Source organism: Sus scrofa, chromosome 4, assembly GCF_054392235.1.
Source record: "Sus scrofa isolate SSC_HxYL_T2T_F1_AM1 chromosome 4, Sscrofa_HxYL_maternal_Yorkshire_Landrace_v2.0, whole genome shotgun sequence".
NCBI lineage: Eukaryota > Metazoa > Chordata > Mammalia > Artiodactyla > Suidae > Sus > Sus scrofa.
In genome coordinates this window covers 129,831,145-129,858,021 of record NC_139386.1, presented here as the reverse complement: position 1 = coordinate 129,858,021, position 26,877 = coordinate 129,831,145, and the positions used below count along the sequence as shown (strand labels likewise).

The following is a 26,877-nucleotide window of genomic DNA, read 5'->3' as shown; positions in this document are numbered from 1 at the left end:
GGTGATGCAGGATAAAATAGAAAAAAGAGGAGATGGGAGATATGATGGCCTAAGGAGTTAATAGGTGAGAATTCTTCACAAGACAACAGAAATAACCACAGATGAATCTACAGCTTAGGAAGCACAACCAGCCCCACATGGAATAAATACAAATAAATCCTCATCAAAACACACTATTAAAAAACACTCAAAATTAAAGAAGAGACACATCAAGGGAAAAACTGAGTATCTGCGAAGGTGGAAAGTGAAATACCAGCAGACATCTCAACAGGAAGTGCTTAAAAAATTCCTCCTACAAAAGTACACTCAGCTAACCTCTCACACAAGAGTGAGAAAAAGCTACAAGTATTTTAAGAAAGTGAGAGAATTTACAACTTGGGATTGAAACTGGAAAGAAACGGTTGAATAAAAGTAAGAAGAGAGCCAAAAATTGGCGTGCGGGTAGACAAATCCAAACGAGTGCTGACTCCATAAAACAGCAGCCGTGCCGAGGAAGTGGAGGCAAGAAAACGGACACTAAGAGTTAGGGCGTCACACTGGAAGGCGGAGGAAGAGCACATGAAGTTCTTCTACAGTTTGGAAAGAAGACAGAGATGATTACTAACCTTAGGCTTTGTTCAGTCAAGCAAGCATTTTCCAATAAAAAGCAGGAAAGGAGGAAAACATATAGAAAAAAAGGAGGAAACAGAGTATAAAATAAAACAATTTCAAATACATCATAATTAATAGAGACGTTTACTTCTAATTGAGGATGTAGAGAGCCAGAAAGAGGATTGCTCCCATCTTTTCAATTAAAAAAAAAAAAAAAAAAAAGCCAGCCAGACTCTTACGTTCCTGACTATTGCTGAACCCAGAGAAGTGAAGTCACAGGACCATCGACTAGTCCCCAGTCTAAGGAGAGACAGGGCAGATGCGGTCGGAAGCTGTTAAGAATAATTCAGCTAGAACAAACATCCAGCTGGTGGAAGGCAGTGCGGGCTGGCTGGAGTGTGGATCCGGGGGGCCGGGGGGTTTGCAGACCCCTGGACACATTTCCTTCGTGGACCCCAATAGGTACACACAAAAGAGTGATGAGTCTGGAGAAGGATCTGTGTGGGACAGGCCTCAGGGAGGGAGGAAGCAGCCAGAACTGTGGGGGGGGGGGGTACGTTATTCCCTGCTTGTCTCCTCTACGGAATCACAGGTTTGATCTGCCCGGAGACGGGCAATGAATACCATTGTCCTTGGGGCACTGGGGAATCCAGTGCATCTGGGGAAGGAGCTGGACCATATTTTGACCCTACGTCTACAGTCAGGGGCGGGACAGGAGCACTGATGAGGCCAAACGTCCACTTCCAGGGACACAATGCATCTAGGGCTGAGGCTTTATCAGAAAATAGGACGGAGGCGTCCCATCCTCCAATTTCCTGTAACAACTAACAGTGGAATACGGCTGGCGACGGGCCTCCCCTCCAGTGTGGGGCAAAGGGAAGAAGACCTAAAGATACGGAGATAACCCTTGGGCAAACCAACCCCCATTCTAAAAATAAGACATTGCTAGAGGAATGCGAAGCCCGTGGTACAATGAGGGTAACCACAGAAACAATAAACCTCAAACCAGCCCGACTCCTGACGATATTAACTCAAATCCCCCACATTAAAGGCCTCGTAGACGGAAAGTTGTGCCCGTTTTCAGGCATAAAAACCATTTGCCTTAGTCTATTGTCCTACCCAAGACACACATCTAGTTTTCCACAAAAAATCACAAAGCATGGGGAAAGGTAAAAAACAAAACACTTTCAAGAGAAAAAGCAATCAACAGAATCAGCCTCATATAGGACACAGATATTGAAATGGCTGGATAGGAAATTTAAAATAAGGGCTCTATAGGAAAGGTGAAAAATATGCAAGATCAAATATGTAACATCGGCAGAGAGATGAAAACTAAGAATTAAACAGAAATGCTAGAAGTAGAAACAGTAACGGATGTAAGGAATGCCTTCAAGGGCTCATCAGACAGCTCACAAAGTGGAGGAAAGAATCAGTGAACTTGGTGATAAGTCAAGAGAACTATGTCTGTCAACAGAGACTAAAACACAAAGAGAAAATATAACAGGAGGGAAAAGAATGGAGCATTCAAGAGCTGCGGGACGACACCAAACAATCCAACACAAGTGTAATGGAAATCCCTCTCAAGAAGAGTGTGGGAGGAGAAATACAATGAAGTAACGACCAAGAATCTCCCAAATTTCACAGCAGTCACAAAGGTCCAAGAAGGTCAAGAAAAGAAAAACAAAAGTCACAGCCTACATAAAATTCTATTTCCCTAGGAAAATGTCCGTTTCATCTACATGCTCAAATTTCAAATGCATCGCTTAAAGTTGTTCAGAGTTTATTTTAAAAAAGTATTTTCAGGGAGTTCCCATTGTGGTGCAGAGGAAACAAATCCAATTAGAACTATGGGGTTGCGGGTTCGATCCCCGGCCTTGCTCAGTGGGTTAAGGATCTGGCGTGGCTATGGCTGTGGTAGTGGCTGGCGGCTTCAGCTCCAATTGGACCCCTAGCCTGGGAACCTCCGTGTGCTGTGGATGCGGCCCTAAAAAGACAAAAAATGTTATGAGAAGGGGTCCATAGGTTTTAGACTGTCAGAGGGGTTGATGGCACACACAAAAAGATAAGAACCCCTGTACTAAGAAACTCTTAAAGATATACAGACGGAAACATGCAAGACTGTACAAAGCAGCGTGGCTTGTAAGAGCAAAAACCGGCACAAAGAGGAAAGTAGCTCAATAAACTATGGTAGGTAGACTTTTCTAAAAGTCATTAAAATGAAAGAACTGGAGCTACATGTATCAACAAGGACAAGTCTCTTAATCTGGATGCTGGTTACATAGGGGTTTGATATAATATTCTTTAGATAATTAATATGGCATTAACATTACACCACACTTTTTTAAAATTTTTCTCATTTTGCAATGAGAAAACTTCATGAATCATCACCACTTCATGCACTGACATTTAGGAATCATTCTTCTTATGGCAAAAATCCACCCAAAATAACATTCATTAGTCAGGCACAGGGCAAAATACAAATTCCTTAGGAAGCCTTCCCCCATATCACTTAGTTGGAATTATTTGTCCTCTGCTATTCTCCACTGTAATTTCTATCTAACTCTAATTACAAATTTCTGAATTACATATTTCTTCCAGTTTTATTGAGATATAATTAAAATATAGCACTGCATAGGTCTAAGGTGCACAGCATAATGACTTGACTTACATATTTTGTGAAATGATTACCACAGTAAATTTAGTTAACATCCATCATCTCACACAGTGAAGTACATTAAATATAGTTTGTGCCTGTCTCATTTCTCAAGTGTAAGTTCACTCTGAACTTGCAAGTTCTCAAAACCACATTTGCTGAGTTTGATTTATTTACCTAAAGCCACTCTGAAAGACATCCTAAACACCGGCTTAAAAGTTGTATTTGCATCTTTAATATCTACACTGAGATAAAAATCTGATTATAAAAATATAACTTTACAACATAAAGCTGGATTTCTACTTTTCAAAATCTTACAGTAGTTTTTAATTATAATGAGGAGTACAAGAAAATAACTTTGAACAATGTAAAATGAGATCTATTTATTCTAAAGGGTTAACATATGATGTTACCATGCTGAAGCTGGAATGATCACTGTGCACCTAAGTGCACAGGATGATCCGTGCGTTAACTATGCCCCCTACTGACTAAGCATTCTGAAAACCAGATAACGTCAGAGAATACAGCCCACACAGACGGTCCACGTAAAAGCCAAATATACTTCTATAATGCAAATGGCTTTCATAGAAAGGACCTTGCAGATCGTAAGTCAAGTACCTCTGAGGTAAGATCTTTTAGAAAAAGGGCGGACTTGGGAAGAAAGAAGTGCAATTTTGGAACTGACTGCTCAGAGTCAGCACACTACACAACTTTAGAAAGCATCATTTACCTTCTACTCTACATCAATGGTTCTCAACCAGGGGCAACTTTGGCCCTGGGGGGACACTTGGCAATGTGCAAAGACACTTTTGGTCATCCCAGTGTGACGGGGGTGTGGCGCTACTGAGCAGAGCGGGGACAAGGACGTGGCAGCAGGCAGAGGCCAGGGATGCTGCTAAACACACTGCACAGGCCACTCCCCAGAACAAAGAATTTTCTGGTCCTCAGTGTTAGTGGTGCTGAGGTGAGAACTCTGGCTCTACAAGAAAACTCTTGCTTTCAGGTCATGCAACAAGGAAACATGAAAACTCTTGCTTTCAGGTCATGCAACAAGGAAACATGAAAACTCTTGCTTTCAGGTCATGCAACAAGGAAACAAAGTCAGAGAGAGGTCTATGACTTGCTTAAACTTTGTTGAATGAGTCAAAGAAGACATTAAATCTCTTCTTAGAGATTTATATCAACGAATCTAAGTTTGAGCCCTCTTTATTTGGGCTAGAAAACTAGTCTAGACAGTTTCATATGTCTGTCTTTGAGCTCTAGTCTAATGATACAATCTGTACATTCATAAATTTTTGATGGGCTGACAATAATTTTTTAAAGCTACTGGGCTTTCTCATGATACCTGTGTTTCCATTTCCATCATCCTTTGTTTTATTTCTCTTATTTCTGCCTGTGTTTCAGCTTCTCTAAGTCGAATGGTCATCAGTTCATCCTGTAACTCATTCACAGTGTTCTTCTTAGGTGGGTCTTTCCATCTCCCAGTAGTACGAGCTAAGTGGCGCTGGAATACAAGAATAATTCTATTGAAAAGACGATTCCCAGTATTAAGAATCAACTTAACTGAGCACTTATTTCAGGCCCAGTGCTATATTAGGCACTTTGAATGCATCACTGTATTTACTCCCCAGGAAATCTTAAACTATTACTTTCATTATACGGGTAAGAAGATGGATATTGTGATCAAGTAGCTTCAGAAAGGTGACACAGTCAATAAGTGGCAGACTTGGAATATAAACTCAGATATAGTTCACTTTTTCTTTACATGGTGAGTTATTATAAAAAATACAATTTTCACCCTAAATTTTTCTTTTTTTCTTTTCTAGGGCTGCACCCACGGCATATGGAGGTTCCCAGGTTAGGGGTCTAATTGGAGCTGTAGCCACCAGCCTACGCCAGAGCCACAGCAACACCAGATCCGAGCCACGTCTGTGACCTACACCACAGCTCATGGCAATGCCAGATCCTTAACCCACTGAGCAAGGCCAGGGATCGAACCTGAAACCTCATGGTTCCTAGTCAGATTCGTTAACCACTGAGCCATGACGGGAACTCCCCTAAATTTTTTAATGAGAGATTTTCATGTTATTTTTAATGAAATCCCAAGAAAAGGGGAAAAAGGGACCATTTATGAATTAAGCAAACAATATTAGAAGTTAAAAGTAGTGTCCTCAAAATATCTGTGATGGGGGACAGTTTTGTTTCATTTTTTTTTTTTTTTTTTTTTTTGTCTTTCGTCTTTTTTTTTTTTTGTCTTTTGTTGTTGTTGTTGCTATTTCTTGGGCCGCTCCTGCGGCATATGGAGGTTCCCAGGCTAGGGGTTGAATCGGAGCTGTAGCCACCGGCCTACGCCAAAGCCACAGCAACGCGGGATCCGAGCCGCGAGCCGCGTCTGCAACCTACACCACAGCTCACGGCAACGCCGGATCGTTAACCCACTGAGCAAGGGCAGGGACCGAACCCGCAACCTCATGGTTCCTAGTCGGATTCGTTAACCACTGCGCCACGACGGGAACTCCTCATTTGTTTTTAATTTCTAGTTTATTGCTCCATAATTCTTTAAAAAAAAAAAAAGCCATGGCAATGTTAGGGACTAGCTTCAGTCTTCATTAGATGCCTCTCCCTCCCTAAACTCATACCTAGATCACTATTCTGAAATGATATGATGTGTGGGGTTTTTTTTCCTTTCCTCTGTCCCTTCTGTTGTATAGATTCTGGATTTTTGCTGCTTATCAAGAGTTTTCTTCATTTGTGAACAAATCTGTAGGCATACAACTAAGTCTTTTTATTTTGTGAGAAAATCAATTTTCAAAAGAAGTTACAAATTTATATGGATGTCACCCTTCTGATGTTTCACACTGACCAATGAATTTAATATCAACAGAAGAAATATGAATTATATAAAGGAATATTTTCTTATAGTTCTTTAGAAAAACTTACACAAGTCACAATGGCATAACAACACAACAAAAATAGAATTTGATCTCTATTTGATCTGTTATTTAATTACAAGAATAAAAAACAGAAAAACCGCTTAAAGTTACTTTCAATTTATAAATGCTCGCAGTTTTTATACATTAAACAGGGTCTTTCTCACTTTAAACCCAATTCTGTGAGTTGCTTGTTGACTACTTCAAATTTGGAAAAAAATGAGTATTCAGGTTTTACCTTCTTTTTAAAAAGCACACAAAATATACTGACATACCTGCCAGTGTTCCTCTAGATCCTTGACTTGTTGTCTAAGTTCTTTCAAACCCATAATGGCTTCTGCTTCTCTTAGTTTCACAGCAATGAGTTCTTCCTGAAGTCTTGCAATGTTATTCTCATCAGGAAAGGAGTTGTTTCTCTAAAGCGAGAGAAAATTCAATCGGGGATTTTTTTTTTTAATTTAAAGATATAGCATATACAGTAATAAAATATAGCAGAAGAATAAGTGCTATTATGTTCCATATTTAATTGTACTTAATTTTATATAATTTTTTGAGGTGTAATTCACAAACCACTTATCCTTTTCATGAAACTAGTCAGTGGTTTTGAAAGTATTCACAAGAGTGTGCAACCGTCACCACAAACTAATTTCAGAACATTTTAATCACAGCAGAAAGAACTCCTACATCCATTAGCAGTCACTCCACATTTCCTCCACCCTCAGCCCCGGGCCCCCGGCAACCACTAATCTACTGTCTCTGAGGACTTGCCTACTCTGAACGCTTCACATAAATGGAATCATACAGTATGCGGCCTTTTAGGACTGGGTTTTTTCACTTGGCAAGTGTTTCAGGTTCGTTTTTTTACTGTCACATAATATCCATTGGATATTTTATATGTTCTTCAGTTGATGGAAATGTGAGTTGTTTCCACTTTGGGGTCACTATGAATAATGCTGTTATGAGCAAGTTTTCGTGTGCTTATAAGCTTTTAATTTCCTTGATGACATATCAAAGTCCTGAGTCTATGAAATTTTCTATTTCTGAAATATTTCATGAATATTTTAGCCCACAAAGAAGATGGAATAAAATTATTCTTTCCAACTACACATTTTTTTATGATGGACTTTAAATATTTTCCTAGTTGAAAACCAGAAACTTACTGCATATATATTAAAAAAATACCTTGCATGAAGAAATTAACCATAGGAAACATAAAACCTTCCAATTTCCTTTTTACCCTATAAGATGAATACCTACAAGGCTACTTAAGAAATCTTTTTTTTTTTTTTTTTTTTGTCTTTTTCTCTTTTTAGGGCCACACCCGTGGCATATGGAGATTCCCAGGCTAGGGGTCTAATTAGAGCTGTAGCCGCTGGCCTATACCACAGCCACAGCAACACAGGATCCAAGCCGCGTCTGCGACCTAGACGACAGCTCAGGACAACACTGGATCCTTAACCCACTGAGCGAGGCCAGGGATCAAACCCGCAACTTCATGGTTCCTAGTCAGATTCGTTACCCACTGAGCCACGATGGGAACTCCCTAGACATATTTTATTTTACAGCATTTTTGCTGGCTTTTTTCCTTAACAAATAGGAGACTAAATTTTCTAAAAATAATATACAAACAGCAAATAGACTTCTAGCAAAATTATTCCACTACTGATGGTAGTTCCAACCTACTCTATTTCATTAAGCAACAGTTAAGAACAACTCGAGGACTTTCCTGTCCGCTATTTATAAATTTTTGATGCTACGACTAGATACTCCACTCCTGAGGGTGAAAGAAACAAATGCAACAGAGAGCTCAAACCCTCTAAGATTTTACAGATGAGAAAACAGATCTGGAGCATGTGATCTAGAACACAGACTCTCAAGTCTGAGGGTTCTAAGAAATCGAAGGGCCTTTCTATTTCCACGACTTATCTAGTCCTTCAATTTCCTCAGTAACCTTGACAAGAGGTAAGTTAAAATACATCTCCGGCTAAAACCTTCCTGTGTGTTCTGAGGTGGCTTCTTGCAGCCTGGAAAGCTGTACCGGTTACGCTCAGATGAGGTTTTCCCGGAACTGCTTACGTCAGTCGATTCCTACACCTCTTGCAGCGCTATGACAGTATTTGAGACATGCCCTAAGTTCTCTTCTTCGGCAGTTAAATACTAACCTTATAAAAGTTATGCTGGTTGTTTCCCCTCTAAAAGGGTTCTAATCTCCATTTTTACCCTAAACATGAGACTTTGAGTAGTACGGCAACAACAAAGAATGAATGGGAATCGTGTATTTTTTCCCTTTCCTCTCAGGAACTAACATGTAAGGTTTCTAATGCGCAGAGAGACCAAGTCAAATTTCACTGCTCAATAAGGATTTAACGAATGTCCATCACACGTCCCTTCTAATTTGGGAATGACAAAATTAACGCTGTTCTCACCTTTTCTATATCCAGAACTTTATCCTGCATTTCCTTTAGTGCACACTGAGACTCGGCTTCACTCAGACGGGCTTGGACCAATTCCTTCTCTAGCTGTAGCACAAAATCTTCATTGTAGTTGGAACTGCATTTATGCTACAAGTTACAGACATACATTGAAACTTCACAGAAGTATGGACATGTATTCACAATAAAAATAAGTGCAATTATACAGTACAACTATTGAGGGCAACCAGGCCATAAAAGTTCCATCTATCTAATATTTCCGGCATATTTCCCCTAATTTACTTTCCAATGAATAAAAAATTCCAGGTTTTTATATCTATAGAAAGATAGCTATAAAGATGATCGTATTACTGCATGTTTATAATCAGTTACTACACTAATTGAATCCAACTCATAAAAAATCATCTTTTATCTGCCCATCCATCTAGATTAGATATTAAGAATTTGTTTCGACTCTAAAGACCTGCATTGTACAACAGTATAACCACCAGCCACACAGGGTTACCAAGCACTCAAAACGTGGCTAGTTCGAATTACGAAAGGTTTCAAGAGTAAATTACCAACTGGATTTTGAAGGCTTTATATGAAATAAAAGGTAAAATATCTCATTAATTTTTATGTTGATTATATGTTGAAGTAATATTTTGAATGCATTGAGTTAGACAAAATATTAATTTCAATTATTTTATTAATTATTAATTTCATTAATCACTATTCTTTTTTAAAAATTTTTATTTATTTTTTGTTTTTAAGGCCTCCCCTGCAGCATATGGAAGTTCCCAGGCTATGGGGTCAAATCAGAGCCATGGCTGTGAGCCTATGCCACAGCCACAGCAACTCTGGATCCAAACCGCATCTGTGACCCTACATCACAGCTCACGGCAACACCAAACCCTTGAGTGAGGCCAGGGATCAAACCTGTAATCTCCTGGATACTAGCTGGATTTGCTACTGCTGAGCCACAACAGGAACTTCTAGTTACTCCTTTTAGTACGGCACTTTAAAATGTGTACGTGGCTCACATTATATTGCTATTGGATGGCACTGTTACAGACTACAGAAGACAAGTACATACACATTTACTAAAAATCCTATTTTAACCTAACAAATAAAAACAAGGCATCTGTAATAACATGAACCATCGTAAATCCTAACTGAACCAAAATGTATTTGCTGTTAGAAATGTAGATGTCTTTAAGACACACATGAAAATGACTGCTGGAAGCAAAGGAAAAACAGATGTTGTGCAAAGAAATTAACCATGGAAGCATGAAACCTCTCCGTTTCCATTTCTACTTTATATCAACTAAGAAATCCCTTTTCAAACTAGTTTCTACAGAAAGCTGTTCAAAACACAAAAAGATACCTAATTCGCCGTGATAAATGACTTCCTAAAATAAACCATCACTTCACATTTAACTCATATAGTAAAGGAATAGTGGTAACTCAAAATTCCAGAACAGACTCACAGAGAATAATCTCCCACTGAACTGGCATGAGTAAAGAATGGTTCCTTTTACTCTTCAATACACCGGGAACAAAAAAGACGTAACATTAAAACCCTATTTTAAAATTATTAAATATTTAATTAAAATATACAGTTCTCCCTCGCCCCAGTTACCCGAAAATACATTTTTTAAATGCACATTTCACGTACTAAGCAAACGGGGCCTTTTAAACACAGTGCTCTACATGTCGTTTCTCCGTAAGAACAGTATTTCAATACAAGGAGTACACCTGCAGGCGGTGTATCCCTGTAGCAAATACTTACCTTACCAAGTGAGGAAATGGCACAATTTTGGAACCACTATATCCAAAACGCAGGTGCTATGAGTTCTTAATTAGACCGCATTTTTTAAAATAAGCTATACTAGAATTTTTTCCCTTTTTATCTAAAGCTCTGACAACAGTAGTTCAGGCTTATTTGCCAAGACTCCATCAGAAGAGCCTCAGGAATATATCAAATATAAAAGGGCCAAAATGAAAAGGAACCGCTGATCTGGTATAAACCAACTGATCTAAGTACAAAAAAAAAATGTACTAATAATGGGAATAAATTTTTATCCACAAAATTTATAAAACTCCTTATTATCCTCTGTTGTTCAAGGAATAAGTTCTATAATTTACATGTTATTTCTCTTCTTCTACTTTCCATTTATTCTTCAACACACGGGAAGCTAGCTTTAGTCCTCACCCCTTAATGAAACTGCTCTAATTACTAACAATATTAATACACAGTAACAATAGAAAACTCAATGGACAGCCCTGTTATTCAGCTCTTACCTTCATCAGACAGTCTATGGAATTTAAAATTTTCTCCTTAGATTCTGCGGTGTTGCTCTTTCATGATCCCCCCGCCTATCTTCCCTGTCTCCTCTGTCAGTTCCACTCCTTTCTTATTGGTGTGTGCGTCTACATGCACTTGTGTGTGTATGTGTGTGCGGGCATCAGTCAGTAGGCCCCAGGGTTTCAATATTGTGTGTTTTCTCTCAATCTTTCTGTTAATTTTCTTATTTTGTAGGTTCATCCTATGTGATTTCAGCCACTGTCAAATATAGTCTGTATAAAGGCACTTATCAGGTACTATGTATCAGATTTTTTCTGTATAGACAATAGATGAGATCGCCAAGGAAGTATCTATAAAACGGGGAAGATGGAGTATAAGAGAGACGCTGGCCGCTTTAACCCCTGTGTAGGGCCAAGGATCAAACCTGCACCTCCACGGCCACCGAGCCGCTGCAGTCAGATTCTTAACCCACTGCACCATGGTGGGAATTCCAAACCTTTCCATTATTGTTATACGTGTTATAATGATCTGTGATCAGTGATCTTTGGTGCTACTATTGCAATTGCTTTGGGGTGCCACGAAGCACACCCTTTTAAAGTGGTGAACTTAAGTGACAAATGCTGTGTGTTCTGACAGCTCCCCTGACCAGCCATCCTCCCAAGCTCTCTTCCCTTCCTCAGGCCTCCCCATTCCCTGAGATATAACACTATTGAAACGAGGCAAACTGATAACCTACAATGGCCTCTACAATGGGTTCAAGTAAGAGTTGCATGTCGCTCATTTTAAATCAAAAGCTAGATGCTGAGCTTTTGAGGAAGGCATGTTGAAAGCCCAGATAAGCCAAAACCTAGACCTCTTGCATCAAATAGCCAAGCTGTGAATACAAACGAAAAGTTCCTGAAGGAAATTAAAAATGCTACTCCAGTGAACACAGGAATAATAAGAAAGTGAAAGACTTATTGCTGATAATGAAGAAAAGTACTAGTGGCCTGGAAAAAATATCAAACCAACCACCAGTTTCCTTTAAGCCAAAGCCTTACGCAGCGAAAGGCCTAACTCTCTACAATTCCACGAAGGCTCAGAGAGGCAAGGGAGCTGCAGAAGAAAAGTGTGAAGCTTGCAGAGGCTGCTGCACGAGGTCTAAGGAAAGAAGCCGTCTCGGTAACAGAAACACGCAAAGTGAAGCAGCAAGTGTTAGCGTAGAAAGTGCAGCAAATTATCCAGAAGATCCAGCTAAGACAATGAACGAAGGTGGCTAGTCAACAACAGATTTCTGATGTAGATGAAACAGCCTTGTAGTGGAAGAAGAGGCCATCCAGGACTTTCACAACTAAAGGAGAAGTCTTGAAGGCTGATTCTCTCACTAGGGGCTAAAGCAACTGGAGACTTGAAGCCAATGCTCATTTCCCATCTGAAAATCTTAGGGCGCTTAAGAATGATGCTAAATCCGCTCTGCATGTGCTCTATAAATGGTAACAATGAAGTCTTTTTTTGTTTTGTTTTGTCTTTTCTAGGGCCGCACCCATGGCATACAGAGGTTCCCAGGCTAGGGGTCTAATCGGAGCTGTAGCCGCCGGCCTACACCAGAGCCACAGCAATGCGATCCAAGCCTCGTCTGCGACCTACACCACAGCTCACGGCAACGCCGGATCCTTAACCCACTGAGCGAGGCCAGGGATCAAATCCGCAACCTCATGGCTCCTAGTCGGATTCGTTAATCACTGAGCCACGATGGGAACTCCAACAATGAAGTTTGGATGACAGCACATCTGTTTATAATACGGTTTACTGAATATTTGAATACCACTGTTGAGACCTACTGCTCAGAAAAAGATTCAAAATATTACTGCTCAGTGGCAATGCATCTGGTCACCCAAGAGCTCTGACGGCGATGGACGAGATTGTTGTTTTCAGGTCTGCTAACACAACATCCATTCTGCAGCTCAGGTATCAAGCGGTAATTTCAACTTTTAAGTCTTATTATTTAAGAAATACATTTCATAAGGCTATAGCTGCCATAAACAGTGATGCCTCAGATGGATTTGGGAAAAGTAAATAGAAACCTTCTGGCAAGCATTCGTCATTCTAGATGACATTAAGAACATTCAGGAGTCATGGGGAAAGGTTAAAATACCACATTTACAGGAATTTGGAAGAGGATGATTTCAGCCCTCAAGAATGACTTTGAGGGGTTCAAGACGTCTATGGAACAAGGAACCACAGATGTGGTGAAAACAACAAGAGAACAGGAATTAGAGGTGGAGCTAAAGATGGGACCAAACTGCATTCATTTTATGGTAAAACCTGCATGAGGAGTTGCTTCTTACGGATAAGCAAAGATCGTGGTTTCTTGAGATGGCATCTACTCCCGGGGAAGATGCTGGGCAGATTCCTGAAGGACTGAGAGGATGACACACACTTCGATGACAAAGCAGAGGCAGGGTTTGAGAGTACTGATGCCCATTATGGAAGACGTTCAACCGTGGGCAAAATGTTATCACATGGCATTGCATGCCCTGGAGAAATCGTTCATGAATGGAAGAGCCAACAGAGGTGGCAAAGCTGGCTTTGATTTTTGTTTCTTTAAAGAAACTGCTGAGGAGTTCTCTTGGGGTATGGTGGGTTGAGGATCCGGTGTTGTCACTGCAGTGGCTTGGGTTGCTGCTGTGGTGCGGGTTCCATCCCTGGCCTGGGACCTTTCACATGCCTCGGGTGCAGCCAAAAAAAAAAAAAAAAAAAGGAGAAAAGAAACTGCCAACCTTCAGCAACCACCATCCTGATTAGTCAGCAGCCAACAACATTGAGGCAAGACCTTCTGCCAGCAAAGATCATGACTTGCTCGAAGGCTCAGATGATGGTTACAACTTTTTAGCAACAATTTTTTATTTTCTTTTTAGGACCACACCTGCGGCATGTGGAAGTTTCCAGGCTGGGGTTCGAATTGGAGTCACAGCTGCCGGCCTATGCCACAGCCACAGCAATACCAGATCTGAGCCGCATCTGTGACCTACACTGCAGCTCACGGCAATGCTAGATCCTTTAACCCACTAAGCAAGGCCAGGGATTGAACCCGCATCCTCATGGATACTAGCTGGGTTCATTACCACTGAACCACAATGGGAACTCTGCAACAGATATTTTAAAATTAAGGTATATACATTGTTTTTCTCAGACACAGCGCTACTGCACACTTAATAGGCTATAATAATACAGTGTAAACATAAATTTTGTATGCACTAAGCCAAAAAATTTGTGTGACTCACTTTATTGTGAGATTTGCTTTACTACAGTGGTCTGGAACCAAACCCACAAACTCTCTGAGGTATACCTCTATTTTATGCTACATCTCATACGAAATTGTAGTAGAAGGCATTTTTACAATTCCACTCCCTGGACCAGGTATTTTCTGACCCGAATATTTCCAGTCTGAGGACGTTTTAATCCCATGCTTATTGATACAACCATGTTAATGAAAATTATGCAAGCATTGATACACTTTAATAAAGTATGCAGAATGAATCTAACTCCAATAGGACAATTTCACTCCAGTATCAATTTTTGTATATAGCAATTAGCCCTATTCAATTACATTCATATGCATTATAGAACAAAAAGCATTTTTATTGGGAATCAATTCTGAGCAATGAAATGGGCACCAAATGGAGATTCTGCATTTAATGCTATGACTTGGGACTTAGAAAAGCTCTAACATTTGTTTGGTTGGTTGAAACATGACCCAAAAGGGAGCCCGCAGTGAGCAAACTGGAAATGTTGGACTTGTCTCGGTAAATGTGACAGAAGGGAAAACTAGTGACAGAAAAATCTGTGGACGATATATGTAGACAGACCTCCCTGAAAAGCCTTAAAGCGTGAGGACATTTGCGCCCCATGCGAATGCTCACCAAAGGGGGACCTCAGCAGAGGATCTGAAAAATCCACCGGATAGGATGGCCCATCCTGTGCACACCAGCCGGCCTCTTTCCTCGGAAAGCCGACAGGTTAGTGAAGAGAGCAGCCTTAGTAGGGTGAAGACTGTACAACCCAACACAGACTTGCATTCGCCACGGCGAGTGTGGCTATCACCACTGCTGGGTGTCCCATCTGCAGAGACCAAGGCTGTGTCCCTGACACGACACCATTCCCTGGGTGAGCAGCCAACTACCTGGTGGCAGGCTGATCACTCTGGACCACTTTCACATTCTTACTGGAACAGACACTTATGCTAGATATGAATGTGTCTGCCCAGCATGCAGTGCTTCTGCCAAAACTCTCATCCACGCACTTAAAGGATGCCTCATCCACCCAGTAGTATTCTTCACAACACTGCTTCTGATCAAGGAATGCGCCTCAGAGCAAGAGCAGTACCGCAACGGGCCGTGCTCAAGGAACTGGCCAGTCTCACCAGGGTCCCTAGTATCAAGCAGCTGTCTCGCCAAAAGGGTAGAATGGCCGTTTGAGAACTCAGTGTCCAATATAAGGTGCCATTTCTCTCATAATTCATAAGTGTGGGACTCAAGGGGTGGAAATAGGGGTGACACTATTATTGCTACAGACTCACCAGCAAAATGTATGCTTTGAATGCTCTGCCAGTTTAGCGGTCTTAGTTCCACGAGGAGACCCTAAACTGGAGGTCAAGACCCACCCAACCCCCTTGGGTCCTCATGCCTCTGAATCAATAGGCAGAAAAGGGAACCGCGGGCAGGTCAGGGTGATGGGTTCTGACTACCAAGGGGAAAGTGGACGGCGGCTCCCGACAGAGGTCAGGAGGAATGTGTGTGGTACACAGCGTGGTGTCTCTTAGCATCGTCATGCCCTGTGATTAAGCTCAGTGAAAAACCACGACAGTCCAATCCAGGAGGGATTACTAATGGCCCGGATCCTTGAGGAATGAAGGTTTGGGTCAACCCACCAGGCAAAAAACCACGACCAGCTGAGGTGACTATTGAAGGCAAAGGAACAGAGTGGGTAGTAGGAGCAGTTTAGTTACAAATACTAACCACAACCACGTGATCAGTAACAGAAATGAGGCATGTATCTGTCATGAGTATTTCCTCCTAATTTTATTATGATTGTTTGCATCTGTTTCCTTTCTTATTCCCTTATCATGCCATACAAGACACACTGACTTTATATTACAGTGTCTAAGCACTGTTAATTTTACATTATAGTATTTAAACAGTAGGATATCAAAAAGAGAAAGTATCACTCGAGGACTTTACCTCCTCTTCTGGGAAAGGGTCGGTTCATTTTGGGTGCACTGAGGTTCACGGTACGGGTTAGGCAGAATTCTGCCCTTCTTTCTTTACCTGGAGATTAAGGATGGTTTAAGGAGACGCACATGGGTGCCAAGTTGACAAGGGGTAGACCTGTGAGAGTTACTTTTTAGGTCAACTTGACTAGGCCATGGGATGCCCAGATTAAACATCACTTCTGGGTCTACCTGTGAAGGTGTTTCCAGATCACTCGCAGCGTGAGTGGGCATCATACAACCTGCTCAGGTCTCGAAGAGAACACGCGGAGCAAGGAGGATTCGCTCTGCTCCTGCCCGCGCGCTTGAGCCAGGACATCAGTCTCTGCTCTTGGACTGGAATTTACCCCTGCAGCTTCTGTGGTTCTCAGGCCTTTGGATTTCGACTGGAATTACATCATTGGCTTTCCTAGGTATCCAGCTTGTGGAACGGGGTTTCTCAGCCTTCTTAATGGCGTGAGCCAACTTCAACACATCTGTGTGTGTGTCCCATATTGGTTCTGTTACTCTGGAGAACCCTAACACAGGGCAAATTTTATAAATACGATTAAGTTTATTGAGTAGGGGTTTAATGTTTTTGTTTGGTTTTGGGTTCCTTTCAATTGACTCATTAGAGCTTCTGCAATTGAATTCTTTTATTGGGTATTATTTCTAGTATTTTCAATTCTCCCTGTTCAAAATTTTACAGATCTCAATTTGATCAGGAAAGTGATATACTTCTGATATTTGGCAAGGTTTGGCTTATTAAAAATTTTACCCTGTCAGTTTTAGATCTTTTAAGTTTTGGGTTTTATTACTAGCAGTTTATGCCATTTGCCAAGCAAGCTGGTAGAACTGTGATAATGAAATAATGTCAATACTAACCTTAAGAGTAGCTACCACTTATTGAGCACTCATTATATGTCAGGCATTATTCAAGAGTATCAACTCACTAAAGTCTCAACAACCTTCTTATACAGGACAAGAAGTCTGTAGTATATTCGGAAGTAACTTGTCCAAGGACACGTAACCAGGGAGTGGCACAATTAGTATCAAAGTGCCAATGTTAGAAGATGCTGCCATGCACTATAAACTTCCTGTTTAATTTGAAACAGGTAGTTTAATGTGAAAATTTTTACACAGGGAAAAAAGTGTTATTTATAAAACAACAGGTTTGTTTTTGTTTTTATTAAATCTTTTAACTCAATGAGGTCACAATGGAATAAGAGATGTCAGGAAAGGCAGTTGGTACACACAGCCTGAAAAACATCCCAGAACATGTGGGCACTGGGCATTTCCAGCTGCTTACCAGGAGGAAGTACCGTGGAAGACAGTAGCTATGAAACAGGTGAACACTGGGGAACAAAAATTCCTAATACCATGTCTATTTTTGAAAATTTTTATCATGGCTGGTCCACCTCATTATACAGTTTTCCCAGATCCAATAGACAGAAGAAAACAAAAATCAAAAATGATCAAAATTTTGAAACCAACAACACTGCGTCAAAAACTAACCAAAACAAATATTGGGATTTTATGAGGCTGACTTGAGGTCAGTAAAAGAATGATAAATTTTTGAGAGGAAGAAACAAATCATCAAAGCCCAGAGAAGCTCAACATGAGGTTTAAAAAAGATATCATATGGTGCCCAAGCCTTGACCATTTCTGATGCAGCTGTTTCATTTTAAGATGTTCTATTCCTGTGCCACTCACTATAAAACAGGTTTTAAAGTTTATAATAACAACGACGATGATAGCACCTAACATCTACTGCATGCTCACTATGTGCCAGGCACATGCTGAGTGCTCTGTATTCTCATTTAACCTTCACCACAACCTCCACTTTACTAATAAGTAAACTAAAGACTCAGCGAGGCAAACAGAGATGGGCAATTCCGTTAACTGGGAAGAGGAATTAGAGCCCAGATTCTTAACCTTTAAGTCATATGAGGGTTGAAATAATATTCTTAAGAGCCCAACATATCTTATATATTTATTTTACTATGTACTATTCTAAGAATACTGGTATAATATTAAAAATCTAAGCACCTTAAAAATAACTAAACATCTCACAAAATATTCTTCTAATAAATTCCCAAGAACATATTTCATATTCAAATTAGTAAACTGTGAAAAACAGTTTGCTGTATCAAATGACAGCAGCCACAATTATGATGGCCAGTAAGTTGGCAAGGGGTCAGTTGTTTAAAGGTCTGTAAATAATGAACGACTTCCCTACACTTACATCAAGTTGACCTTTTTCTTTTTTCTTTTTTTTTGGCCACACCACAGCATACAGAAGTTCCTGGGCCAGGGATCGAACCTGAGCCATAGCATTAATCTAAGCTTCAGCAGTGATAATGAAAAGTCCTTAACTGCTAGGCCACCAGGGAACTCCATCAAGTTTACTTTTGTAAATGAATCTCGTATTGTTTCTGCGATACTGGCAAACCCATTCCAACAAAACTGATAATTTATTTATTTTTTTCAGTAGGCAGAATCTCTAACCAACCTACTTTTTAATCCCATGTGCTTTTCTGGTTTTATAAAAGTTACGAAGGTAAAGAAAAGTCAGAACATCCTTAGTAATCTTTTTGCTTATGTCTTAAATAAAACAAACAAAAAAAGAATTCTCACCTTCAATGTGTGAAGAATATGAGGGACAGAGTGAAAAGCAAACGTTTGTATTTAGAGATGTTTCTTTTATTTCTTCAAGACCTGATCATTATTATGTCCTTTTCAGGACCCCGCGCACTTCATGGAACCCTGTTTTCTTCTGTAGTAGTTATCACAACTCTAATTAAATAATTAACTGTGGAATTAATTTTCATAATATCTATCTCTATAAATTCTGTACAATCAATGCCAAGAGTAGCTTGATTCACCACTATATTGCCAGGACTAAACTGTACTTTTCATAGTAAGTGAAAACATTTGCTAAATGAATTAGCCAGTCAGCTCCTGGTTTAAAAAAATAACAGTGAAAGCCTCCTCTATCATAAGCCATATATACCATGAGGTAAACACTGGGAGTGGGACTTGAATGTTGCAAAAATAACCTACAAAATTTGTTTCAAAAATAAACAAAATTTACAATAGTGTGGAAATACAGTACATTTCTATTGTCACATCTAAAACATCTGAGAAAGCTACTATTACACAGGCAAGCAGTCGAGAATATGATTCAATGCGAGACAGCATCAGCGGAGAAAAAACTAAATAACGAGTTTTATCTTGTTCTCCTACCCAGCATGTGACCCCTAAAGATTTTCATAATCCTCCCTACCACACACTCCAAGTTGTCTTTTTAAAAAAACCCAAGTAATATGGATGTATATCATTTTTATTTTTTTTTATTTATTTTTTTTATTTTTTGTTGTTGTTGTTGTTGTTGCTATTTCTTGGGCCGCTCCCGCAGCATATGGAGGTTCCCAGGCTAGGGGTCGAATTGGAGCTGTGGCCACCGGCCTACGCCAGAGCCACAGCAACGCGGGATGCGAGCCGCGTCTGCAACCTACACCACAGCTCACGGCAACGCCAGATCCTTAACCCACTGAGCAAGGGCAGGGACTGAACCCACAACCTCATGGTTCCTAGTCGGATTCGTTAACCACTGCGCCACGATGGGAACTCCTGGATGTATATCATTTTTAAATGATTTATTCCCAGCATCTGAAAAATTACATCCAACCTTTAAGGTGGAAGATTATCTCTGATTATTTATACACTCAAATTGCAAGATATTGTGATGATAATGTTATCTCCATCAAAGTGAACATTCATTTATTATTTAAGCTGAAGAGAAAAGATGATTACATATGAATGTAAAACATTTAAAGTCAAAATTAGTTTGGAGGAAACTTCTGCTCAGATCGCAGACATACTGACCAAGAGCCTAAGAGTTTACCAAGCTCAACGCGTAAAAGAACCAGTCTATTTTGGATTTTTACAAAGACTTACATAAACTTACCAATAATTACCAATTAAATGGCTTTTTCTTGAAATATCACCAAAGTAGAGGTAAAAAGTGTTTATAATGCAGGAAGAAATGTTAAACATTAACTTCCATTTTCATAAAGAGAAACAAACCAACCAGATAAAATCAGCGTGGGCAATTCCTAAATGCTGCTCAACAAACACGTTTTCTAAAATAAATTACCTAGAAGATTTCAAAACTTGCACTAATGGGTAGCTTTTGTTTAGTAATGTTTATTCATGTGTTTAAGTAAGATTCGTTTCTATTTTTTATATCAAATCCTTAGTTCTTAATTTTTTTATATTTTATTCTAGAATTATAGGAAAAGGAAGGAAGATCAAAAGAAATCTCGTCTAGCCTCCTGTTAAGTACTTCCCAGTACACAGGTTCCCAAGAACCTCGAAAGGCTCATTTCAGCACTGAGTGGCTTTAACTGGTACATTCCTTCTTGTATATGTTGATCCCAGCCAGTAAACTGCCGGACGACAATTAGGTATTCAGGACACCTGAATGAAAAGCTGCCATGTACAGGGCAAAAGCTTTTATGTACATCAAATAAGACTCTGAGACAGGTGGTCTCATCAGGAAAAATCATCCGACATAAACACACTTGTGCCCCACCACACTCAAAAGGGACAGAGTTACACAGGCAACAGGAAATATCACTGGATCATTTCCACCCTACGGGCTTCCTAGAAAAACTGACATGGGACATGTACAACAAACACTTAAAGGGATAGTTTAATCTCTGGCTTTATTTTAGGCTTAGCTCCATATCACTTAATTTAAAATTACTAAACATAAGTAAATATTAATTTGTATTTAGTAAATACAAATTCAATAACAAATTAACACACTATATTGCACAGCACAGGGAAATATAGCCATTGCCTTGTAATAAGTTTAAATGATATAATCTAGAAAAATATTGAATCACTATGCTATATACCTTAAATTAATATATTATTAATCAACTTTACTTCAATTTAAAAAATAATAAATTAACAATCATTTTTGAAACCTTGACAATATCAGGTTGAAACTATCAAGGGCCAGCAGAAAATAAAATCAATGATCTGTTAAAGACAATTGCTCAATAATTGTGTACTGGAGAGATGCTTTTTAAAGAATATTGATATTCAAAATTTATGAACATAAAATTTAACTTTTAAAAACCGCTGCCTCAAAAGCTTCATATATAGCATTGTACCAATAGCATTAAAACCATTAAAATGATATGAAATACCAAAACAAAAGCTCATGAATCTACAGTGATATCCATAGTGAGTTGAAAGAGATTAAAGAGAAAAAAAAAAAGCCTCTTACAAAGAGTATGGGAAAAAATGAGAAAATATGACACTCGCCAAGTTATGGAAATCCAATCAGAGGATGACAAAACCATTAGGTAAAAGGTGAACGAACAGTGGACAAGATATTTATTTGGTACCAGAGTAGTTAATCATTACTTAAGTACTGCAAAGAAAAACATCCTACCTTTCAAAGGAAGAGGGTGTGTGGTAACCACACTTAGCCTGGTACTCAAACTCACGTCACCAGTAGCAGAAACTTAGAGCGTGTGACCTCTGATTTAAAGCAAAGTTCACGACATCATCTATCATCTGAGTATTAAACCTGTTTAACTAAATCTAGTTTACAGGAAATATGACCCCATAGGATGGACTCAGGCTCATCCAGGATATGAGACAAGACAACTCCGTTACACCGGCAAAATATCAATGCCCTCCCCGACGCTGGCTGCTGTTTTTTCTCTCTTTAATCTAGGCAACTGTATTAACTTTATGGATGATTTCAAAGAACCAGCATTTGCTTTCATGGATTTTCTCTACTTCTGATTTGTACTGTTTTCAATTTCCTTGATTTCTACTCTATGACTTGTTCCTACTACCTGCTTTAGGTTGAATTTGCTCTTAATATCTAGCTTCTTAAGGAAGAAGTTTAGATTGTTAGTTGGAGACTTATTTCCTTTCCTAATATAAGCATTCAATGCTATAAATTTTCCACTATGACTGCTTTAGGTGGATGCCACAAATTTTGATAATGTTGTGTTGATCAAAATACACTCTAGTTTCTTTTGAGAATCTCTCTGACACAAGGGTAAAAACATGTTAATTTCCAAATATTTGGGGTGTTTTCCAGATACCTACCTACCTATCTATTTTTACTTTTTAGGGCCGCGCCTGCAGCATATGGAAGTTTGCAGGCTAGGGGTTGAATTGGAGCTACAGCTGCTGGCCTACGCCACAGCCACAGCAACGCAAGATCTGAGCTGAGTCTGTGACCTACACCACAGCTCATGGCAAAGCTGGATCCTTAATCCACTGAGCAAGGCCAGGGACTGAACCTGCAACCTCATGGTTTACTAGTTGAATTCATTTCCGCTGTGCCACAATAGGAACTCCCAGATATCTATCACTAATTTCTCACTGAATGCTGTTACAGTTGGAGAAGATATTTCATATGATTTCAATTACTTTAAACCTGTTAAAATTTATTTATTTTTTTTGTCTTTTCTAGGGCTGCTTCCTCAGCATATGGAGGTTCCCAGGCTAGGCGTCTAATCGGAGCTATAGCCACTGGCCTATGCCAGAGCCACAGCAATGCAGGATCTGAGCCGCGTCTGCAACCTTCACCACAGCTCACGGCAACGCCGGATTGTTAACCCACTGAGCAAAGGCAGGGATCGAACTCGCAACCTCATGGTTCCTAGTCGGATTCGTTAACCACTGTGCCACAACGGGAACTCCCTGAAACCTGTTAAAATTTATTTTATGGCCCAGAATATATTCTATCTTTGTAAATGTTTCCTGGGCACACTCAAAAATAATATATATTCTGCTGTTATTAGGTAAAACGTTCCACAAATGCTAACCAGGTCAAGTTGGTTGGTCCTCTGTAGCCATAATGTTTTTCCACCTGCTTGTTTCACCAATTACTGAGCCAGGAGTATTTAAAGACTCCAGCGGTTACTGTGGACTTGTCCACTTCACTCTTCGGTTCTAGCAGTTCAGCTTCATGCTCCCCTGTCATTACAAGCACACACGTTTGGAGACATAGAGCCCTACATACTTACAACCCTAAAGGAGACTGTTACGTCTTCTTGGTGAATGTGCTTCTTTATTCTAAGAACTAGTCTGTGTTCTGAAGTCTGTTTATCTGTATCTCTAGCTTCGTGTTTGCACAGTATCTCATTTATCCTTTTACATTTTTTTCCTAATTGTAATTTAGTATATTGCAGACCCCTCTGATCCTTCACTCCTGAAAATTCACCGTAGGAGAGTCAGCCTCATTAGCGACCATGTTATCTACATTTCCAATATCCAGGTGATAGTTTACTTGGCCTCTGTCACTCCGAGCCTTTAAAAGTGAGACCACCTCAGGTTTACCGAGATTCTGGAAACAACCGTATTCCTGGGTAGAGGAACATAAAAAACACAACATAAGCCACGTCTGGGCTATTCTGGCAGTGTTAGTGGAGGTGGCCCAGCCACACACCCCGTCTTCCCAAGTCGCGGAAGTCGCCGCTGTGGGTAACAGCCCTCGTACGCAACACCTGCCCAAGTGCGCGCTCGCTAGTCCAGGATACCCCCGACGATCCCTATTCGTGGCTCTTCTATGTCTTAGACCCCTTGCCTTCGGGCTATCCAGCCCACAGGCCGAGCATCCGACAGCCAGCTCTAGGTCCCTTCTCCAGCTGCCGAGCCTGTCGGCGCCGCTCCACCCGCACCGCAGCTTCCCTGCAGTCGCGGTGCACCCCGCCCCAGCTCTGAGGGGGCTCCAACCCTCTCAGGCTCTTCACACAAGCTGGCCCCCTGGCTTCCGGTCCATCCCTGACCCCAACCCACGGGTCCCAGCCCTGGGACGTTACGCAGTCTCCCTCACTTCCACCTTCTCCCACGATTACTCAAAGGAAACGTGTCGTTTCCAGGGGCCATGGGCCTTCACTTCCGTAGTCTCTTTTTCTTTAGACAATTAGAGGCAAAATTTGAGCAGCATTTTTATTTAGTTATTTATGTAGTCTTTTTTGCCATTTCTTGGGCCGCTCATGCGGCATATGGAGGTTCCCAGGCTGGGGGTCCCATCGGAGCTGTAGCCACCAGCCTACGCCAGAGCCACAGCAACGCGGGATCCAAGCCATGTCTGTGACCTACAGCAAAGCTCATGGCAACACCGGATCCTTCAACCACCAAGCAAGGCTAGGGATCGAACCCACATCCTCATGGATACTGGCTGGATTTGTTTCCACTGTGCCACAATGGGAACTCCTAATTCTTTCATCAGCAGATAAATGGATAAACAATGATTCATCGTTTTCAAGACACAAGTCTTTTTCTTGTTAAATTTATTCCTGGGTACCACAATGAAATACCACTTCAAACCTACTACTAGGATGGCTTTTACTAAAAAATAGTAAACAAAAACAAATAAACAAAAAGGAAATAAGCTGTTGATGAGGCATAGAAATTGACTGGAATCCCTGTGTGTTGCTAGTGGGAATGTAAAATGATTCGGTAGTTAAGGAAAATAGTTCGGTGATTCCCCAAAAAGTTAAACATGGAATGGCCATTTGATCCAGCAACTCCACTTCTAGGTAGATACTCAAAGGAATTAAAAGCAGGGACTCCAACAGATATTTGGATGTCAACAATCACAGCAGCATTATTCATGAGCACCAAAAGGCAGAAACAACCAAAATAACCATAAACAGATGAGTGGATAAACAAAATGCACACGCAATGAAATATTCTTCAGCGACAGTGAAACCTAAGGAAATTCTGACATTAATGCACTGCTACAAGAAAGACGAGGCTTGAAAGCACTATGCTGAGTGAAATAAGCCAGACACAAGGGGACAAATATTGTAGATTCTACTTACGAGAGTTACCTAGAAGAGGAAAACCAGAGACACACAAAGGAGAACAGAGGATCCCAGAGGCAGGGGGAAGAATAGCTTCCGTTTGAGGTGATGACAGAGTTCGAGAAATAAAGTGATTACTGTTGCGCATGATAAATGTGCTCAGTGCCACTGAACCGTACACTTAAATGGTACGTTTTATGTTGTCTATGCCTATTTCGCCACAAGAAAGAAAAACACTGCCGAGAAGAAAAAAAAGTGAGTGAATATGTTAAATGAAAGAAGCCAGATACAAATGTCTCCTACCTTACAATTCCATTTAAACAAAATTCTAGAAAAGGTAATGTTATGGTGACAGACAGCAGAAAGTCGCCAAGTGGAGAGGTGAACTGCAAAGGGACAGGAGGGTGACTGTGGGGTGCTGTTAATACTCTATATTCCGACATGATGGTAATGGTTATTATACAACTAATGTCCAAACACAGCAAACCACGCCTTTTTTTTTTTTTTTTTTTTTTTTTTTTTGCTTTTTAGGGCCACATACGTGGCACATTGAAGTTTCCAGGGTAGAGGTCAAACTGGACCTACAGCTGCTGGCCTACACCACAGCCATAGCAACTCAGGATCTGAGCCACGTCTGTGACATATACCACAGCTCATGGTAACTGGATCCCCAACCCACTGAGTGAGGCCAGGGATCGAACCCGCATCTTCATGGACACTAGTGGGATTCATTTCTGCTGCACCACAAGGGGAACTTCCCAAACCATACATTTTCATTTCATGAATTTTACTGCATGTCAATTATACCTCAATAAAGTTCATTTAAAAAGTCAAATAGAGAGGCTTGAGAGGTCTAGAATTATGTAATCACTTTAGGCCAAAAAGAAACCTAATCCTTGAGTATCCAAGGTCACAAAGCTAGCAAGGCAGGATTAGAATTCAGTTCTATATACACAATCCAAGGCTCTTTATGTCCTGTAAGATGACCCCGTGGTGGTGGAGGACGGTGGTGGGAGTTGGTTATATGGGTAATTCAGTACCTCCTGCTGGAATACAGATTTGAAACCCTTAGAGAGTTTTGAAGAATTCATGAAGGTACAGCAGAAGGTCATAATCGAAACATTTAGCAACAGATGTTCACTTTCTAGCAGAAGTATACTCACTACTTTGCAAAGAAACTGCTCCATTTACCGAAATTCCAACTAGTAAGATTCCTGTCCCTTTGGGTCCTGAACATAAGCTGCGCTCTGGAGCAACACCATAGGAGACTAACCACTTCTCCTTATGATCACCTCTCAAGTTCTTCAAAATCATAATCCTATGATGTTCTTATAAAATCTTTTTTAGTGGATCTAAAAATATACAAGGACCCCACAATCCTTCCTATACTGGCCATAATATAGTCTATATACATCTCATATGAGCTTATATCAACTAGACACAACACTATACATCTTCTACAATCTACTCAGAATTGGATTGGATTGGATTAGAGTTCCTGTCCTGGCTCAGCAGTTAACTAATGGGACTAACATCCATGAGGATGCAGGTTTGATCCCTGGCCTCCCTCAGTGGGTTAAGGATCTGGTGTTCCTGGGTGGTGTGGGTTGCAGATGCGGCTCAGATCCTGCGTTGCTGTGGCTGTGGTGTAGGCTGGCAGTTGTAGCTCCGATTTGACCCCTAGCCTGGAAACTTCCATATGCCATTGGTGTGGCCGTAAAAAGACCAAAGGGGAAAAAAAAACCCAAACAATCTGAATTGGATTATTAGTTTTCTTGAAGACTGTAGCTTTTGGGATTGAGAATGGGAAGGAGTCTTATTATATTATTGGTAATTCCTGATTCCCTGTAGTTTCTCAGTTTTGTTACATAAAGCATCACTAAACCATATCTAACTTTTAAGCTT

At 40.4% G+C, this 26,877-nt stretch overlaps 1 protein-coding gene across 12 annotated transcripts in view; it reads right to left on the bottom strand.

The window, feature by feature from the left end:
- The window catches only part of EVI5 (ecotropic viral integration site 5), a 232,499-nt gene that overhangs the window by 71,185 nt on the left and 134,437 nt on the right, over positions 1 to 26,877 (bottom strand). For 10 of the 12 annotated variants that reach the window (XM_085024007.1, XM_021090208.2, XM_085024006.1 and 7 more), the window contains 3 exons: positions 8,601 to 8,735; positions 6,450 to 6,590; positions 4,590 to 4,748 (listed from right to left, as the gene is read on the bottom strand). In XM_085024007.1, the coding sequence (XP_084880133.1) occupies positions 4,590 to 4,748; positions 6,450 to 6,590; positions 8,601 to 8,735 (435 nt within the window). The remainder of the gene's footprint in view (positions 1 to 4,589; positions 4,749 to 6,449; positions 6,591 to 8,600; positions 8,736 to 26,877) is intronic. The other 2 variants (XM_021090209.2, XM_085024010.1) reach the window with 1 other exon arrangement.